The sequence below is a fragment of the Eulemur rufifrons genome, chromosome 19, assembly GCF_041146395.1.
Source record: "Eulemur rufifrons isolate Redbay chromosome 19, OSU_ERuf_1, whole genome shotgun sequence".
NCBI classification, from domain to species: Eukaryota; Metazoa; Chordata; class Mammalia; order Primates; family Lemuridae; genus Eulemur; species Eulemur rufifrons.
In genome coordinates, this window is record NC_091001.1 from 6915159 (window position 1) to 6935974 (window position 20816).

Below are 20816 nucleotides of genomic sequence, written 5' to 3' on the forward strand. Positions count from 1 at the left end.
TAATATTAATAGTTATGAGCTGCGTGGTGGGTTCCAGTCTTGCCTTTCACCAATGAGTAGCTTCATTTGACTCTTTTGGGTTCCTGTTTCCTCATTTGTGTGAGGAGACGGGGATCATGATAGTACTTGGCACACAGGACTTTGGAGAAGAGTGTGCGTGTCTTCAATCTAGCACCGTGTTTAGTACCCAGCAGGTACTAAGTGAATGTTCGTCTTAGTGTTTTGGCACATGTGGGAGGGATATGATCCAGGGCAGTGTTTCTCAAATTTTTTGAACTGTAGACATTTTAACAAGCTGATACAATACATGATATTCAATTAAATATGAACTTCAGATAAGCAGCGAGTAATTTTTTAGTATAAGAATGTCCCAAATATTGCATGGGATATATTATACTAAAATGTCGTTCATTGTTTACCTGAAATTCAAGTGTAACTGGACATCCTGCATTTTTATTGCTAAATCTGGCAGCCCTGTCTTATATAATATTCTTAAAAAATTATTCAGGAACCCAAAGTGTTTTTGTTTACAAGGATTCTATCTATTGATATTTACTGCAGTAGAAATTAAAATTAAGAAATTAACATAGGCCGGGTGCGGTGGCTCACGCTTGTAATCCTAGCACTCTGGGAAGCCAAGGCGGGTGGATCGCTAGAGGTCAGGAGTTCAAAACCAGCCTGAGCAAGAGCGAGACCCCATCTCTACTAAAAATAGAAAGAAACGATCTGACAGCTAAAAATATATATAGAAAAAATTAGCCGGGCATGGTGGCGCATGCCTGTACTCCCAGCTACTCGGGAGGCTGAGGCAGAAGGATCACTTGAGCCCAGGAGTTTGAGGTTGCTGTGAGCTAGGCTGATGCCACGGCACTCTAGCCCGGGCAAACAGAGCGAGACTCTGTCTCAAAAAAAAAAAAAAAAAAAAAAAAAGAAAGAAAGAAAGAAATTAACATAAATAACAATTTTATGAAAAATAATTATATGTCCCCAAAAAGTACATAATGAGAAAAGCATACTGTTTATATTTTTGCACATCTCTTTAATGACTGGCTTGACAGATGTCAGCTATATTCACATATTTGCTTCTGGTTCAGTCTATTGATATATGTTGTTTTCATTGGAGAACTATACCGAGAAAATTCAGCCTCATAATGTATATAGTTGGAAAAGGGAGGAATATTTTAGTAGCTTTTTCAGGTAATTATGAACATTCTTCTTTGACACTAAACCCAAACTCTACTAGAGGTAGCTTGTTAAAGGTTAGTTGCAGTGTGGAATCTGAGACTACATCAATAAACTTTTCATGCTCTGTTACATTATAATCTGTTGGCCTGCCTTGAACTTTGAATGGATCTCTTACCAGTGCATGATTCTGTAGTATCTTGCATCGATCCTTTGGAAAATATTGGTTCACTCAGTTGTGATCATCTTCCAAATATTGACACCTTTCAGTATGTAATATTAAAAAAAATCACATTTGGTAATATCACAACTGATCTCAGTAGAAAAGCCTTTAAATATTGACAAGCTGTCAAGCTCATGACAGTAAACACAAGTTCCCCCAAATTTTAAATTTTGCTTGAAAGTTTCAATTTTGTCATTGAAAACAAATATCATCAGTTGTGTTCTTTGAAGTGACAGACCCCTTCATTCATTTTCTAGAAAACATCTGCCACATATCCAGGTCTGAATAACCATAGTTTGTTCTTTCAAGTACAAATGTTTCAGGACAAAAGCAGCTAGGTTAGGCTATGACTCAGTCACACAGGTAATTTTCCTTGAGACAATGATCATAATTTGTTATGCAGTAGAAGTGCTTTATCACACTTCCCATTTCATCATACAGAATTTTAAAAAATACTTGAGTTGATTTAATAAAATTAATATTTTACTACTTTGTCAAATACATTCTTGAGGAAAAATGGCTCTGAAAAAAAGAGATAAAAAAGCTCTGAGTGCCCGGTGGTGAAAAATGCCATAATTACTAGTACACTTTGGCGGCACTGCCTTTTATAGTGCCAGCAATTTTACCCAGCATTGCCTTTTCATCAGTGGTGCAAATGTCAAAGCAGTGAAAAAGGGAAGTATGTTAGTATTATTTAGAGTCTTGGAGGCTCCCAGGGTTCTGGGGACCTCACTTTGAGAACTGCTGGTCTAGGGGATGATGTCCCAGAGAAAGACAGTGCTGGACAGTGTAGATTCATCTCGTGCTTCTCTCACCTGTCCTAGCCTCTCCTTCCTTGGCAATTTTGGAAAAACCAAGGGTGGCTGGGAGATTCCTGAGAGTCTGGGATGTGGCTGGGCTGGGTGATGAGTACTTTCTGAGGCTGCCCTCTCCGCACTCTTTGAAGCCCTGTCCAGACAACCGAAGGGGCTTGAGTGATTCATGGGAGTTCAAAGGCCTTTTGGAGAATGTGGGAGACTAAGAAGCTCCAGATTAAATCTCCACCTCTCCTGGTCCCTAATGTCCCAGGGAGCTCAGAACCTCTTTCAGAATCTGAAACCATTCTGCAGGCCAAATATTTACTAGCTTCAAAGATGTCTGGGCTAGAAGTAGGCCCCTAATGCTGACAGGCGCTTTGGAACAGGTCTGGGGTGACAGCAGCACTGGCAGAGATGAACTGTTCTGCTCGTCAGAACCCTGCAGTGGGCATGCCCACCTGTGTGCTGGCATACCAAAGACAGCAGAGCAAAAATTAGGCTTAGCATTGTATGGCGGGAGGTGGGGAATGCTATGATAAAACATTACTATTGTACAGAAGGCACAGTCCTTTCTCAGGGACACAGAATTTAGTCTCTGACCACCATGAGGTATAATATTTGAATACAGTCACATGACAGGTGCTGTATAGAACACAGGGAATTCTTTTGGTGTTTTTTGTTGTTGTTGTTGTTGTTGTTGTTGTTGTTGTTTTGAGACAGAGCCTCACTCTGTTGCCCAGGCTAGAGTGCCGTGGCGTCAGCCTAGCTCACAGCAACCTCCAACTCCTGGGCTCAAGCAATCCTCCTGCCTCAGCCTCCCGAGTAGCTGGGACTACAGGCACACACCACCATGCCCGAGTAACTTTTTCTATTTTTAGTAGAGACAGGGTCTTGCTCTTGCTCAGGCTGGTCTCAGACTCCAGACCTCAAGCGATCCTCCCGCCTCGGGCCTCCCAGAGTGCTAGGATTACAGGAGTGAGCCACCATGCCCTGCCTAAACACAGGGAATTCTAACACAACCTACAGTGTTTAAAGTCAAATATCAAATTTGTGACCACAGAAAAAAATAAATATAAAAGGCTGGCCAGGTGAGGTGGCTCATGCCTGTAAGCACTCTGGGAGGCTGAGGTGGGAGGATCACTCGAGGTCAGGAGTTTGAGACCAGCCTGAGCAAGAGCGAGACCCCGTCTCTACTAAAAATAGAAAGAAATTAGCTGGACAACTGCAAAAATATACATATATAGAAAAAATTAGCTGAGCATGGTGGCACATGCCTGTAGTCCCAGTTACGCGGGAGGCTGAGGCAGGAGGATCACTTGAGCCCAGGAGTCTGAGGTTGCTGTGAGCTGGCTGATGCCACGGCACTCTAGCCCGGGCAACAGAGTGAGACTCTGTCTCAAATAAAATAAAATAAAATAAAAGACTTACCCAAGGTAGGGGAATCCATACTCTTCGGTTGGGTTTTACGGTGAAATGGGGGCCCCAATAACAAATAGAATTGATCAGTAGATTTCAGAGTGGCAGTGGACATTGGCTTAGGCATGAGGAGCACAGGTGGAGGAAGAGGGTGGGAGGTGAGCAGGCCAAGGCAGAGGAGTGCAGCAGAGCAGGGCTGAGCAGGCTCTGGGCACAGAGTGGAGGAAAATCCACACAAGTGGATCTTGATTCAGGCACTAGACATGCTCCTGGAGTGAGTAGGCCCCAGTGTGCACGTGGCACAGTAGTGTGACTCGGGCAAGGAGCAAGGACTCCAACTGGGAGCTGCCTTGATTCTCAGTTCTGCACTTATCAGCTGTGTGCCCTTGGGCAGCGTTTCTGGATCTATCTTCTCATCTGGCTTATTACATTAAACGACGTCTCATGTATCCAGTACCTGGTAAATTGCAGACACTTAAGAGAGGATGCTTGTTGTATGGTGGGATTTGATAGCTAGCTTATTTGCTGTCTTGTCTTTATAATCCACATTTCTCATCCTCATTTAAATACCAAAAAAAAAAAAAAGAAGAAGCAAAGCAACAACATCAAACCCTCCAAACCCTGGCTTTTGCTTACACCTGGAATTTACTCCATTGAGGTACTGCTCTGCATTCACATATTTTGCCTTCAAATTTTTTACATTGAAATTGAAGTCTGTTTCTGGCTGAGTGCCATGGCTCACACCTGTGATCCTAAAACTCTGGGAGGCCGAGGCAGAAAGATCACTTGAGCTCAGACTGAGCAAGAGAGAGACCCCATCTCTACAAAAAATAGAAAAATTAGCTGGGCATGGTGGCGCATGCCTGTAGTCCCAGCTACTCGGGAGGCTGAGGCAGGAGGATCGCTTGAGCCCAGGAGTTTGAGGTTGCAGTGAGCTAGGCTGACGCCACGGCACTCTAGCATGACTCTGTCTCAAAACAAACAAACCAAAATTCAAGTATATTTCTGAAGAGTAAGTGCTAGACTCCATGCCAGAGGGTGCGGAGGTGAGTGCTCCGGTGGTAAGGCAGCGGAGGACACGCAGGTGCCCTGGTGCAGAGTGGAACAAGGCACGTGACCCAGGAGAGGCGCTCATAGGAAAGACTCCTGTGAAGGGAGCAATTACATTCCCAACGTTCAGGTTTGTCACTTTGAAGATTCATTCCTGTTGTGTTTACCTGAAGAAGGGCACACAAGGGACAGGAGGGCCCAGGCATGGATTATAGAGAGGTCCAGTGAGACAGACCCTACAAACCAGAATAAGGCTGACCAGTCTGGAGCCAGGAAGGGTGGAGCTGAGCAGATCGATGGAGAGGAAAATACGTCGCAGTTGGCAGGGAGAGCAGATTAGACTGGGGGGGACTCACGGGCCTGAGAAGAGGCACGTCTGGGGTGAGGAGCTGGTCAGTGGCTTGAGTGGCAGCAGGGAAATAAATCCTGGGCTGTCAGGACAGCAGTGGCTCTGGGACCTGGAGCCCACTGTTGAATCTGTCTTTACTCTCAGTTCCCTCACCTGTGGCACCTGGATAGCAGTGACATCTAACCTCGCACCGGGCTGTCTGGCTGTTTGACAGGTCACTGCTAAGGGCTGCAGCAGAACGGAATGATGAGAATAGTCACCCCACCCCCCTCTGGCCTCTCTCGGGGAAGCCAGGCAGGAAAGGAAGAGGGAAGAAGGAAGGGAGCAGGAAGGGGAGAGAGAGGCCAGGGCGAGACTTCCCAAGGCCGGTAGCGAATTGTGGCAGAGGGCAGGACGAGGAGCAATGTGAAAGCAAGGGAGTTGACAGGCGGGCGGAGGGCGGGAGGCCGTGGGGCCACGCCCCGCAGGCAGATAAACCCACCCTAGCAGATTAGTCATTCGGACCCTGGAGACAAGTCAGTTGCCCTTCGCCACAGGACTAACCTGAAGCTTCTGTAACAGGAGGAAATTGAAAATAAGATGGGACCCAGCCACTTAAGGTAGGGGGTGGACAAAAAAATTACAACGACCTAAAGTTTTGATGTTTTGAAAATTCGAAGAACTGCTCTGTGCCATTTTCTAGGAGCTTGGAGTTCTTTGAGGTAATTTTTGTGGTTGTAGACATTTTTATTTTATAGATAAGGAAACGGGGTCAGAGAGGTTAAGATACTTGCTCAAGGTCACACAGCTGGAACGCAGAAAATGTATGTACTCAGTTTTAAGTTCAGTTTTCTTTTCACCTCACCAGACATCTTGAAGGTATGAAATGGAGAATTCTGAGTACTCTTGAGGACTGGGGCAGGGGGTGGGGACAAGAGAGTGGGTTATCTCATTTGTCTTCCCTGTCTGTGTGTGTGATTCCCAAGCCAAAGCCAACTCTCGCCTTTGCTCTAAATGGACTTGGGTCTCCTCTTAGCAAGCAGGCTTGGCGGTAGCTAAATAATTCGACCATCTCAGTTCCCATGTCTTGGACTGTCCCACTCAGAACTCCAAGGGCAGGTGGTTGTGCTTTGCCCGCATGGGCTCAAGTCTCCAGCAGTCTCCGTGTGGAGTTCCGCAGAGCCAGGCACCCCTGGCGCCCTCTCTTTATCTCGTTAACCCTGGCGGCGCCAAGAGGCACCTGACATTCTGGGTGTGCTGATAGTTCTGTGCCAGCAAGTTTCTGTTTCCCTGTAGTTGTAATTGTTAACTTGAATGGAATGCAAAACTCCTGGTTTTCAACTGCGCAGAACTTGCGGAATATAGAAAACGGGAGTATCCCTTGTTATTGTGGCAGTTTATGAAAACTTTTCAGAGTTGCATCTCCTCTGATAAATAGAAATATGTGGTGAATGTATAGATGCTACTGTGTCTACAGATTCCCTGGTGAACTCTACCCTTCATTAACTCTTGCCTTGGATACTTTTTCAGTTCAGCAAGCCAAGACTTGTTTGGGGATTAGAACCATGAGCTTATCATAACGCCACCTTAAAAAAAAAAAAAAAAGCTCAACACTTCCAGCATCAAGGTTTATTTCTACAAGCCCTTCCTACTAGTCCACTCCCACCATCTGCAAGCTTCGATTTTCCCCCTCCCTTAAGGGGAAGTGTGGAAATAGAGCCTGCTTGTTCATTTTCATTACTGTACATGACACGGTATCTTTTCGACCATTATATTGTGTTCTCTCAATGGTGTTTGCTCTGAGGGTGGGACACAAGGCTGTTTAGTGTCTCGTAAAACATTTACCAAAAGCACTGAGCCATGGTTCTGAAGGGCATTCCGTTGCCAGAGTGTGGGAGGAGAGAGGGAGCAGGGGAAGGAGAGAGCCAGGTGTTCCGCAGGTACGTGCTTCCTACGTTAGTGTTTATTAATATTTAAAATTTCAGGTTATGTGCGATTCGTTTCCCTTCTGCTGAAGGGGCAGGAATGGTGAGGGGAGGCCGGGGGCGACAGGGAGGTCTCTTTGCCAACTGTTTCTCGGTGGCTCAGAGTCCCTGGATAATTGTAATCTTCGGTTTCCATCAAGCGTTGTTTTCAGTTTTGCTAGAGGGACGTGCGTGTGACAGAGAGTGAGGTAAAACCTACCTGTGCTCGAGGTTTTCTGGTGGACCGAATCAGATGTTAGCATGCGCTTTGGCCGAGGGTTCAGAACCGGGCTCCGGGTTTCTAGGAGGCGATTGTAGCCTTGCGATTTGCGCTTCCGTGTGCCGGTGACTCATCCCATTTAAAGGTTTTGCTAAATGGTGGCTCTGGTTTCATGAAAATACTTTTAAACTTTCTCCCCCCGCCCCTGCCCTTGATTCTGTTAAATTTAGACAAGATAACAACAAATTAAAGGTCAGGCTTGAATGACAGCCTCTTATCCTCAAATCTGTGTCTTTAGAACATAGCAGTGTAAGAGTGACTTTTTATATCCTGGTCATAGTTTTGGAGAAACTAATGAATAAATACTTCTTGAGAATACTAAATCTTTATATTCTAACTTTTTTTGTGTAGAAAAATATGAGCATATATGGTAAAGGTAGAGCCTTAATCAAATGTTTACATGTGATCAATTGTAATATGATGCGCCAGACACAGACACCTACACCTGTGTCATCAGTGGCCAAAACCCGAATGGCAAATGGGTTTTAGGAAAGGGTAGCTCCCACAGAGCTCTACCATTGCCGGCTCTTGGGGAAAGGTGTTGCAGTGTATAACATATGCAATGTAACAAGCGTGTGGGATCTTTGGCCTGTTTACTGTGTCTTACAGCAGGAGGCATAAGTATAAGGTCAAAGAGCTCATCGATTATGGAAGAACACGATTGGGGTACATTTTTTTGCCCGGCATCAGCTGGCAGTAACAAACCAAGGACCTTTCTTATGACAAGTTCTAGTCATTGTAAAATGGCTGGAATAAATCATTGTTTCAGAATTGGGAGGAAACTTCCTCCATGAGAAAAACTGCACTGTGGCTTTGTCTATTTAGTCAAATAGGATTAAATCTAACAACTGTGGAGTCAAAAGAATTCGCTGGAGGGATGGCAGATACCTTCGATATCTTTTATATGCAGATCAGAAAATGGAGTTTAGCAGCAAGTCATCTCACTGCTCTTACCGCTGACGGTTTGTGTAACTTCTGACAAGTGGATTAACCTTTTCCTACCTCTCTTTTAAGATTTTGATACTTGCTATCTATTTGCCTGTCACAGAGACCTACTTAGATTGCTTAAGAATCTGTCCATCTTTTGACTTTCTGTGATATGGCATAAATCCAAAATACAGACCCTGACAGGTGAAAGAACTCACGCATTAATGCCACACTCTCTGAAGGAGATTGATGCCGTAAGTCTGAAATTTTATCAGAGGAACAGAAAGACTCTGGGGAAAAGTCTAAAAACAAATCATTTCTCGATACTTGTCACTCTTTGTTTCCCTTTATTTCATCGGAAAAGTCTATATTTTATGCAAGCCCTTTGTTTGGTTTTTTCACATTTCAAGTTCTAAAGGTCTCTGTGGAACAGTAAGAAACTGAGATCACTAACGGCTGTATTTACACCTCTTGTTAGGGGTTCTTACAGCTTCCTGATAGTTTGTTGATGGATCAAGTCATGCATCAAATTAAACCCTGAATAACCTCGCCCACATCTCTGGCATTTTAAACTCTGCTGCTATTAAATGTGATATGATAATAAAGCTGTTAAGTCAGGTTGACTTTATAAGGCATAGAATTGAGTAACATCTCTCGACAGGGTTGTCGTTAGTATCTGTTTCTTCCGTTCTTTAGACTGTAAATTCTTCTTGATGTGTAAAATGTCATGAAGGTGAAATCTCTGGGGACAATAATAGGCCCCGAATTAAATGACATTTTGTAACATGCGATTATGCCCAAGGAGGCCTGCTTTGGCCTTCCTGGACAGAGCTGTTATGGCTTTGTTAAGGTTTGGGTGGGCGACAACCTTTCAAGGTGATTCTGGTGACGGTGCCAGAAAAGTCACACACGTGGTGGCTCAGGGTCAGAACCACATAGGCAACCTGGAGGGACTTTCATGGGGACTTGGGCCATCCATGGCTGGTTTTGTTTTTGCAAGAGGAAATAAAAACTGAATATGTATAGGTTAGCTGAGTGGTAACTAAAGATCCTTCACTTGTCCAGCAACTCAAGGCCTTAGGGTTAGGCGAAAACCAGTCTTCGAGGCAGCCCAGATTAATGCGGTAAATTCTGCCAGGGCCTCAGTCAGTGCCTATCAACTCCTAGGTTAGACATCTTTCAATAAAACTTCTGGTTTCTCAGTGCATAATAAATTCAGAACTCTTCCTTCTCCTCTTTGCTCTGCTAATGACCATGCGTGGCTTCATTCAGAAAATACCAAGGGCTCGCTTTTGGCTAGGTTCTTATCTCTCAGTTCTTAAATGTCACTTCTTCAAGGTGATCTTCCCAGACCCCTAAATAAGGTCCTATACTTTTGCCTTCAAGACACACACCACACTTGTTTTATACTTGGTTCTTCTGCTAAAATATAAGCTTCCTTAGGACATGGACCATGAGTATTTTATTCATCACTATATCCAGTGCTTGGCACATGCCAGGTGTTCTAAAGATATGTACCGAATATATGAATAAATGAATGAAAGATATGAGAAGGACAGAGATGGTTAGAGACAGGCATGCAACAGTGAGAAACAGCAGAAATAACAAAGAATGGGCAAAAACAACTATGGTCCAGTGTAGAAGCAACGGCCCCTTAAACCATCGCTTCATCTCAGCCGAGCTCCACCATATGAGTTTCTGCAGACAACCTTGGTTCACCAAGAAGAATGTGTTTCATAGCCTCTGCTTAAAATGATAGTGAGGAGTACAAATCATTGTAGAAATATTTTCACCCGAGGATGTAATAGTTTTCTTGCTTAAATGGATAAATTCAATTATTTGGAAAATTTTATTTACAAATAATTCCTACTATCATGAGGCACCAATGAAAAGTTTATCATTCATGTAAATGTGAAAGAGACTGGAAGAAAGCATCAGAGAAAAAGTTAAAATTAAGTCAAATAAGCGCTTTGAAAAAAAATGATTTTAAAACATTTATTGAAATATAACATAAAGGTAGTAAAGTGCACAGTTCAAGTATGTAGTTCGATGAATCGTCACATGCATGTGCCTGCACCTGTGTACCCACCGCCCAGGTCGAGGCACACGGCATCTCCAGCGTCCCAGGAGGCTCCCTTGTGCCTCTCCTGTCACCTGCCCGTGCCCCTCCCCCCACAGAAAGCTACTATTCTGACTTTCCCCCCTTTCTTTCACTGAACTTTTATTACTTTCTATCCACTATTCCAACTTCTATTACCATAGATCAGCTTTGGCTGCTCTTGTACTTTGTAAAAATAGAATGACATGGTATGTGCTCTTTTACATGTGGCTTCTTTCACTTGCCGTGTATGCCTGTCATGTTCATCCTTGTAGCTTCATGTTATAATTTATTCTCGGGTTGCTGCATAGTATTTCTTTGTAAGAACAGACCACACGTAAGACATTTTAGGGAATTAAAAATAGGACTATATGAGCTGAAAATCATTCCCTGTATGTGCCGGCTCTTTAAAGTTAAGTGATCTCATAAAAGGTGGGGTGGAAGGAGAGGAGTCTGTTTCTGGGAGTGGATTTGCTGGGTGCTCTACACTGGCTGTTTATTTAACCGAAATAGTAGCCCGAGGAGGTGGCTGCCACTGTTCTGTACATGAGGAGAGTGAGCTGAGAGAAGTTTCACGACTTTACAGTTGGGCTGAACTAAAAACGAAAATTGTTGGTGGCGCCAGGGAGCAGTCCCATCCTGGCGACAAGCCAACGCTGGGCGCTGCTGAGGCTGGGCCCGTCGGCCTCCTGAGGCTCAGCTTCTGTGGAACAGCTCAGACTTGCATCTCTTCTGTTGGGAAGCCGGCCGCTGACCGGACCTTTTCCTTAGGTCGTTTTCTCTTTCCCTTCAAATTTGTTTTGCTTTAAAAATAAGGCTCTCTCTGTATTTTTACATTTTTGCTTACGAATAATTTATATTTTCAGGTGCACGTGGTATATTCTAAAATCTGTGTTGGGCAATTTTTTTTTTTTTTTTTTAAGATCAGTTTTTAGTATGTATGTGTAAAGAAATATTTAATCACTATAAGAAAGTTAGAAATTTCAAGTCAGAATTGCTGAGAAGTTTCCTGGGAGTCAAAGGTCATGTGTTTTAAAGTGGAGTTTAAGAAAGTGCTTAAAATTCTAACTCACTGAAGACTGCCTGCTGACTGGATGGGGTAAAAGTCTCTCAACTAAACATCTTGAAAATGAACAGTGTTGAGGGTAGGGGCGAGGGCCTACAGTTTCTAAATTTCCTTTTCATTACTACCTTCTTCAATTTTCCATCCTACAAAGATACAGATTCGCAAATGCATAACACAAAAAAGTTACCAGACACTTGCTCAGAATGTCCTTACTTAGACTAACAAAAGGGGGTATGTACCCTTTCGACTTTTTCTAATTGTGAATTAAAGAGGTTATGTTTTTAACTTTGCATTAATGTTATAAAGCACGTGCAGTCACGGCATTGTTTCAACTAGGCCAGATAGATAGGCTGGTTACCCCACCCTAGATAGGCTGGTTACCCCACCCTAGATAGGCTGGTTAACCCCCCCTTTTGCCCGATGAAGCACATGGAAACACCTGGATAGTGTCTCAGTCAAACATGTTAAGTCACTTCTAGAAAGAGAGCACGAGATGCCCACATCCTCTGCTGCAGAGACTTATTATTTTCACAGTTGATAGAAAGCCTCTTCTACATGGGACTGCTTGAAAGCAATCATCAAAGCTTGTCTTGAATGGATTCTTTTTAACTGTATGAATGACCCTGGGAACAATATCTTGTATTTGTGTACTTTTAAGAAAATACTTCCTCAAATCATTTTCATGTTTACCTTTTTTCTTTAATGCTGTGATGATAAACATGCCCATTTTGTATATGAGAAAGTTGAAATAGAGACACTAAGGTCACAGCTGGTTCGTGAAAGAGCCGACATCCAGATTTTCTACCTCCAGCTCTTCCCGCTGGCTCGCACTGTCACCTGCAGTGTTTGGGGACTGTCCGCCATGGAAAACAGTTCCTTTTACAGCACGCTGGGCTATGATGGTTTCTCGAATCATACTGTTTTATTGCGCACTCAGCATATCAGTGTCAAGTACTGCACCAAGCACCCCATGTATATTATTCCCAATTCTCACCACAATTCTGCTAGCTAGCAGACATTAACCCCTTCTTACAAATGGGGAAACCAAGGCACCCAGCGGTCAAGTGCCTTGCTCAAAGCCACATTGTTTAGGATGCCAGAGAATACCTTCACAACTCAGATGACTTTGACCTCCAAAGTGCATTCTGTTGCCCCGTGCTATCATGCCACCCATCAGAAAATAACATCTTTTAATTACCTTCTCAATTATAATTGAGGCAAATAACAGAGCCCTGGAACAAATTGTTAACAAGTCTTGACTTACCTCAACACACCCTCCTGGCAAATGGGTGTTTGTTTTTTTTTTTTTAGAACTAGACAAAGACGTGTCCTGGGTTGGATTCAGTTTTTAAACCAGAGCTGTAGGAAAACCAGATTTGGTTGCCATGGGGTCAAATTGTGTCTGCAGAGCAGTGTCTTCCTCAGCAAGACTGGGTGACCCTTTGTTGGGGGTGCTGGAGAAAGGGCAGCTCCTTGGGTGGGAGGTTGGTCAGGTGACCCCCAAGATCTCTTTAAGTCGCAAACTTTTGTGAAGAAAAATTGGAGAGAAGCATGAAAGCCACTGCTTATTTGGTTCTGCCTGAATCGTTCTCTTGCTCCACCAGAGAGCAAAGTATTTAGGCAGCAGAAGAAGCAGAATCAAGTGGTGTCCAGCACCTAAGATAGCAATAAATGCTGGCTGGCAGTCAGGATGGTTTCAGAGACATCGAGTCAGCCAGAAAGGTGTCTTGGAAGCCACTTAACATTGCCATAAGGTTGCCGCCATGCTGGTCTTTTCCTGTACAACATGATGAGAGCCAGTCGGCAGCGGAGCCCTCTGCCCTTCCCAGTGTGGTGGCTTCTCTGTACAGCACTTTGACTCTTTCCGCAGATACATACCAACCTTTGGTGGTTATTATTCGGATTAACTAGGATAATGTGCAGTATAGGGAAGTATCTGGCACAGCATGGGCGTTCGAGAAATCTTTAGTTTGCCTTTCCTTCAAACAGGATTCCCTGGAAGGAATTTTGCACACATGAACAGAAGTGGACTCTCTCTCTCTCTCTTTTTTTTTTGTTGAGACAGAGTCTCGCTCTGTTGCTCCGGGGCTAGAGTGAGTGCCGTGGCATCAGCCTAGCTCACAGCAACCTCAAACTCCTGGGCTTAAGCGATCCTACTGCCTCAGCCTCCCGAGTAGCTGGGACTACAGGCATGTGCCACCATGCCCGGCTAATTTTTTCTATATATATTTTTAGTTGGCCAGATAATTTCTTTCTATGTTTAGTAGAGATGGGGGGTCTCGCTCTTGCTCAGGCTGGTTTCGAACTCCTGACCTGGAGTGATCCATCTGTCTTGGCCTCCCAGAGTGCTGGGATTACAGGCGTGAGCCACCTCGCCCTGCCCTGGCCCTGCCCTCTCCCCTCCCCTCCCTCTCCCCTCCCCTCCCCTCCCCTCCCTCTCCCCTCCCCTCCCCTCCCCTCTCCTCCCCTCTCCTCTCCTCCTTTCTGTTAGAGTGTCACTCTGTGGCCCTGGCTAGAGTGCCGTGGCATCACTGTAGCTCACTGCAACCTCCAGCTCCTGGGCTCAAGCGATCTTCCTGCCTCAGTTTCCTGAGTAGCTGGGACTACAGGCGCACACTACTGTGCCCAGCTAATTTTTTTTATTAATTTGCTGTAGATACAGAGTCTTGCTATGTTGCTCTGGCTGGTCTCAAACTCCTGGGCTCAAGTGATCCTCCCACCTCAGCCTCACAAAGTGCTGGCCAAAAATATACTTTTTTAATTCTAGGAGATAACATTGATTTGAATATTGTACTGTTATTACAGAAAAATTAAATATCAGGGAATGCTGGCTTACATATTTTAGTCTAGCATCTTTAAAAGATAAAAGTCTTATCTTTGCATAAAGGAAAATTAAGGAATCTTGTTCTTATTCCAAAAAACGGAAAACAAACAACATCTAAAAAAAGCTTTTTCATTTTCACAATTTGCCTTCAGAAGTTGGCAGTCCTTGGTCTTCCCTAAGTACTTTTTTGGTAAAGAATCTACTATTGCCAGATATCTCAAAAATGGCATATCTCTGGGCCGCATAAAAATTGTGACCAAAATAATGTGAGTGGGATGTGAACAAATTAAATTAATGGTGATAATTGTTTGGTGGGGAGGGATATACAACACAAATAAATAATCCAATATTTTATTAATTCAATTTCAATTAACAAGGCCTTATCATAGAATCTGAAGTTGGAGGGAAGTAGAAAGAAACAGTCTAATTTACAAAAGAAAAATACTGGTTTACAACATAAGCAAGAAAGTCAATATCACATATAACCTGCAAATTAAAACAATAGGGAGGTACCTTTTCCCTGCCATGAAAAGCCCAGCTTACTCATTTGGCCACACAAATTGGTGTGCCCCCTTCGAAAACCCGCGTGGCAACGTATACTTAAAAATGCTTAAGCCAGTATTCCCACTAATGGAATTCTGCTCCAAAGAAAGAATCTAAAATAGAAGAACATCTCTGAAGAATCAGAACATCCTCATTCCCACTCGTAATGAGTTTACAATTTCATTTCTAATTATCCATATTTCCCATGTCATCTTCTCTTTTGCTTTCCTTTCTTTAATGAGAAACCTCTAGCTATACCCTCAAGTGTGTGTGTGTATAAAAAATGTATACATATATTCTTTCTCTCCCCCCACTTTAGGCTTTTCCATGTTTTCCATGGTGAACATGGGTTTCTTGTATAATCAGAAGAAGCATTTAACACATGTTATTTCTAAAAATAACTGAAATACTTAAATGCCTCCTACTGGCAAATCTATAAGATGACAATAAACACTGTCCAAGGGGGAGGGCAGTAGTGAGCAGCGACCATGGGAAGGTTTTTAACCTTCCCCTTTATACTGGTAGTGGCACATTTCTTTTTTCTTCTTCTGGGTTTTTTGTTGTTGTTGTTGTTGTTGTTGTTTTGTTTTTGTTTTTGAGACAGTGTCTTGCTCTGTCACCCAGCCTAGAGTGCCGTGGTGTCATCGTAGCTCATTGCAACCTCAAACTCCTGGGCTCAAGCAATCCTCCCACCTTGGCCTCCCGAAGTGCTGGGATTATAGGCCTGAGCCACAGCAACTGTGAGCTCATTATACTTCTATTACATTTGCTCTTCCCTCTCAGCTTTAGGTTCTGATTTCAATTCTTTGTAGTGCTTGTTTCAAAGACAGGAAGTGAAGGAAGAAGGAAGATATAAATGTCAGATTTTAGTCACTGTTCTGAGTCTATGACACAACACCATCTTATGTCTGTCCAGGCTTAACAAAGTCAACTGTTTTCAAGTTCTGTGTCATTGAAGCCTTACTGATTCACAAGCAGTCACTGGCCTCTCCTCCCTTCCCCCCACCTCCACTGGAGAGATGGGAAAAACACCGTCTCAGCTGGGGAAACATTTCTCAACAGCTGCCAGGGAGTTCGGTCCACTTCCTCCTTCATGCACGACTTCCCCTCAATTCAGACCAGGCTGGATTCATCAAATGAAGTTCTGGACTCCTTTTTCTGAACACAGTAGCAAGGACACATCAGACAAATTTGCTGTGGGAAATGTGTCAACATGACAACAATATAACAGGTGATTTATCCGACGTGGCATATCCACCCTTGTAACCCAAGAAGAAAGGCAGTCAAACCTGCTTCAAACTTACATCAGAAATAGTTTTAAAATGCTCAAACTTGACCTTTGTGTAAATTCATTCTGATGAGCTGATTGGCCGGCACCAAGGTTTTAGACCATGTTAGTGTTCGAGACTACATGGATGGAAACTTCTTGGGGAAGCAGGGAATGGTGGGAGAATATGTGTATGCTAGGCCCTCGCCGCCATGGGCCTGTGGTGGTAGAGGAGTTGGTGGAAGTGACTGTGTGTGTAATTAACGTCAGTGCCAGGAAGGGAAGCTTTATCTGATTCTCACCTGTACATCTACTGAACCTTGAGGGAAGTTGACCAAAATTTTTTTTTTTTTTTAAGAGACAGGGCCTTGCTCTGTCACCCAGGCTGGAGTGCAGTGACCTGATCATAGCTCACTGCAACCTTGAATTCCTGAGCTCAAGCAATCCTCCCGCCTTGGCCTCCCAAAGTGCTGGATTACAGGTGCGAGCCACTGCGCCCGGCCTGACAAAACATTTGAATAGTGTATTAACTGGTCCTGGAGCTTTCCCATCACTGGAATGGGAAAGGCATTAATTAGATTAGCTCCTTGACCAGAGTAGATGCAACATTTCTAAGACTGACTGATCTAACTCTGTCCCAAATCTCTTGTTCTTCTGTCCAGGAACTACCCTATGAACCTATACCTGTGTTGTCCAATATGGTAGCCAATAGCAACATGCAGTGCAGCTATGTATGTTTAATTAGCTAAAATTAAATGAAATAAATAATACAGGTCTTTCTTTGCACTAAGCACATGTCAAGTGTTCAGTGGCACTTGTTTAGTGGCTATGGTACTGGACAATGCAGATGCAGAATATTTTTGTCATCACAGAGAGTTCCGTTGGCTAGCACTGGTCTTCAGGATCTGACTGTATGAAAGATGGTCTGTGTATCCCTCTACCCTCTGAGGCTAAACCTGTAAGTGGCAGAACCTAGATAGGTTTTACATCCTAACCTTCTTTCTGCTTTCCACATCTTCTTTGCCATCCTACCTTCACTGTAACTTTTACGTTAGTGTTTCTACATGAAGGTGTGGCTCCAAATTGCCATGAGATCAAGTTCAAGTTTAGATTATGCTCAAATTAAAACCAGGAATGTTTCTCTGTGTTTGCTTCACTCTTCATAATAAATGAAGCCACCAGCTGATCTTCTATGCAGCATTTGGATTGTGAGTTACGACTTCAGGCCCCTGGATCTCTCGTTTTATATCTCTGTTAGTTTTTGACATTGTGGAACTAAGTGAAGGACGTAACTGTTGCCAGAGGCCAGTTTAAATATTGACTTGCAGACATTTTTTAAAAAACTTAGAACTTGAAATTCAGAAACAGGTGAAACCTGAATACGAGATATGGTATAAAACCAACCAAAGAATGTCACGGATCACAGTCAGTGTTTTCTGTGATAGATTTGTTTACCGAAAAATTGTGTGAAAGGGGAATCTGGTGAAACAAGCAAGTTTTAAATGTATTGAAGAAGCATGAGAGAATGTTGTGGTATATCATTTTGTTAAGTATTGTTTTGTTAGATGACTTTAAACCACCTCCTAATTCATTTGTTTGATAAATTCACAAGTTCATGTGCTATGTGCTTATCCTAGTAAGGCTATAATTACCTAATCAGTCCATTTGGACCTCAGATCAGTTCATTAAACACAAAATTAAGGCAAGTTGTTCAGGGTCAAGTAGATCAAATTTTTTTGGTTATATTACTATGGAGTTTGCAAAAGAGAGGCATTAAACACACATTTATTGAGTGAATGAATAAATACTCTCTCTAATTGAATATGACTAACACAAAAGTTCCAAGAACAGCAGTTATGACCTGGGTGTTTCTAATTCATTCCAAGAAGTCATAGAATTTAATTTTTAAAATTCTAATAGCAAATTGAAATCATATTTACTTTACTTTTAAAAAGAAAATCTACGTCCTAACAATACTTTCAATGAAAGAGGAGTACAATTACATCAATCACAGATTGTTATAATTTCAAAAATTTAGGAGAATTTTGACTAGTCCTCTGATTTTTTGCAGTCTTACTATAAGTGTGTGCTGATTTATTTCATTTTTAAAAAATTGCAAACATACATTGAAGTTTAGAGGGAATAAAATACAAATTTCAGTATACCCATCATACAGATTTTATAGCTGTGAATGTTGCTACACTATCCTTCCCCTTCCATTTGGCCGAGTCTTTTAAAGCAAAGCTCAGACATCATGTTCTTTTCACCTGTAGCATTTTAATATGCATCTTGAGAAATACAACAACGTTGTGATCCTACTCAAGAAAATAAACAGTAGTGCCTTGGTATTGTCTAATAATGCCCAGTTCATATACACGTTTCCCCAGTTGTCTTAAAATTTCTTTTTACATTTGGTTTCTTCATTAAGGCACCAGACAACGTCCACAGAGTGTGCTTGTTTTAAGTCTTTTTTCACCATTTTATGATTATTTTATTATTTCAAATATGCAGTAAATCTGAATTTTACAACAAACACCCACATACCCAAAATGTGGAATCTGCCATTAATATTTTGCTATACTTGCTTTATCATATATCCACCTATCAATCCATTCCTCTGTCTATCCATGAATTCATGGTATTTTTGATGCCCTTCAAAATAAATTGCTGAAGACTGCAATACTCACCCTGAAGCACTGTACTAACTAAAGTTCAATATTTGTTTGTGGTTATTTTCAGAGAAAGTTTGCATACAATGAAATGCACAGATTGTAATTGTACGTTTACTGAGCTTTCACAAAGGCATACTCTTGCATAACCCAGATCCCTATGAAGATGAAGAACGTTAACATCATCCCAGAAAGTTTCCTTATGCCCCTTCCAAGTCAATCCCTGCCCCCACCCTCCATCCCCAGAGTCAACCACTGATGAGATTTGCCCCCCACCATATATTTGTTTTGCCTATTTTCAAATTTCATATAAATGGAATTCACTCAGTATCTGCTTATCTGTGTAAGACTTCTTTAAAGTTTGTAACTAGAATATTAACTTATAGTATAATTAATTACTCATCTTCATTATTTAAGGACTTCACCTAACTTGCAGAACTCACATTGCTCATTTATAAAGAATATTCCATGAAAATGCAGTGTTTAGCCAACAAATGGGAGACTTGGCTCTTAAGACATTAGTGAGCTTTTGAGCTAAAAGAAAATAACTATCACAGAGCCCACTTGAGTTGTGAATTGACTTAGAGTCAATCATAAATGAATTTTATGTGAACTTTGGATTGGGAGAAAGGAAATCTGACCTTCAGTTCCAGCCCTACCACTGGATAGTAGCTTTGTCACCGTGAGAAACAGCTAGGTAGGTCACTGCCAGGAGAGGAGGGGTGGCTAAGCCAGATGATCTCTCAGGTACAACTTGATTCAACACACCTTTACCGAAATAGGAGTTCTCTGAGGCTGACTGGAACATCTTGTCCAGTTTATAAAGGTACCACATTACAGTCACATTTATTATACATTGTGTTAGAAATGAAAACTTGTATTTTCAGATGCCATGTATAAATGCTTTATGTTTTCTAGCAGTTAGCAGCTATTACACCAACTGTCATACTTAACAATTTTTAATAGAATATTGTATTATAGTTTTCTTTCCAAGGATGCCCAAGGGACATTCCCAGAATTACCAATAATATGAGGATTTCAGGAAAGTGAATATACAGAGGTATCAATTTTAGCTAACCAGTGTCTTGAAATATGCATTACTAGAAAGTTCACCTCTAGTAATTATACGGTCCAAACCAATTGTATATTCACTAAACTAAGCAAAACAAGCTTGCTCAATGAAGTACGTTCATATTACAAATGGACATTGGCGTTCTGAAGGTGGTCTAATAACAGGTCTTGACATTTGTCTCTGCTTTCTAGAATTGGAGAAATTAAAAACAATAACAAGCACTCACATTTTATATGCAAAATGAGGGACTTATTTTGAATTTCTCAGTATTTCTCTTCAATTTTTGCTAGTTTTTAAATAGTCGTATATTTGCACACATGGTGGGAAATTAGAAGGATATGAACTGAAAGCACTTTGGATATGTCAAAAGAAAAAGAAAAAAGTAAAGCCAGGAGTAAGGACACACGGAGGTAATCTTTATTGTGGAGAGAGGGCAAGCTTTGGGGTTAGGGTCATCTTGGGTCTGGATCCTGCTGTGCCACTTAATTTCTGTGCTGTCTCTTGGGCGAATTCCTTAACCTCTCTGTTTCTCCATTTCTTGTACGGAAAATGGGAATGTTGCTGCTTTCCGGTGTGGTTGCAAAGATTAGGGATAACGAATGTGAAGTGCTCTACTGATAGACATAATCACTTCCTGGTAGAGAAGCATTGCTAGTGGCCATTTTGGAGACAGCCAAAATTGGCCGCATAATTGGAGTGACTGAATAAAGAGTTTATTTGGATGTGTATACGGACAGGTGAATTTCTACCTTGGCTACATAACAGAATCACCTGGCTGAGGTGGGAGGGTGCTTTTAAAAACTGCCAAGTCGCTGGATCCTACAAAGATGCTAGGTTTTTTTTAAGTTCTCCAGCCAAAGTTGATATGTAATAGTTTGAACCAATGACAGTTTGGAAGCTGCCACTCCTGCTGGTGACCGTGCCTTGATTTGTGAGTGAGCCACTGCTTGGTCCACACAGGCGCTGATCTGGCTCAACCCTGGTCAAAAAGTCTGAGAGGTTTTCCATAGTTTCTGGTAGAGTTGCCTCCCAGTAGGTTTTGTTCCTTACTCTGTCTGCTCTCTCTGCCTTTGTTCTCAGAGGGAAGCAGAAGGCAGATAAAATAAAAGG

General features: G+C 42.4%; 1 protein-coding gene across 2 annotated transcripts in view; it reads left to right on the plus strand.

Annotated features, from left to right (window-relative positions):
- Positions 1 to 5481: 5481 nt before the first annotated feature.
- The window catches only part of RBM47 (RNA binding motif protein 47), a 73168-nt gene continuing 57833 nt past the window's right edge, over positions 5482 to 20816 (plus strand). Inside the window, exon 1 of one of the 2 annotated variants that reach the window (XM_069494797.1) lies at positions 5482 to 5616. In XM_069494797.1, coding sequence (XP_069350898.1) covers positions 5597 to 5616 — 20 coding nt within the window. In that variant the 5' untranslated portion in view covers positions 5482 to 5596. The remainder of the gene's footprint in view (positions 5617 to 20816) is intronic. The other variant, XM_069494796.1, reaches the window with a different exon arrangement.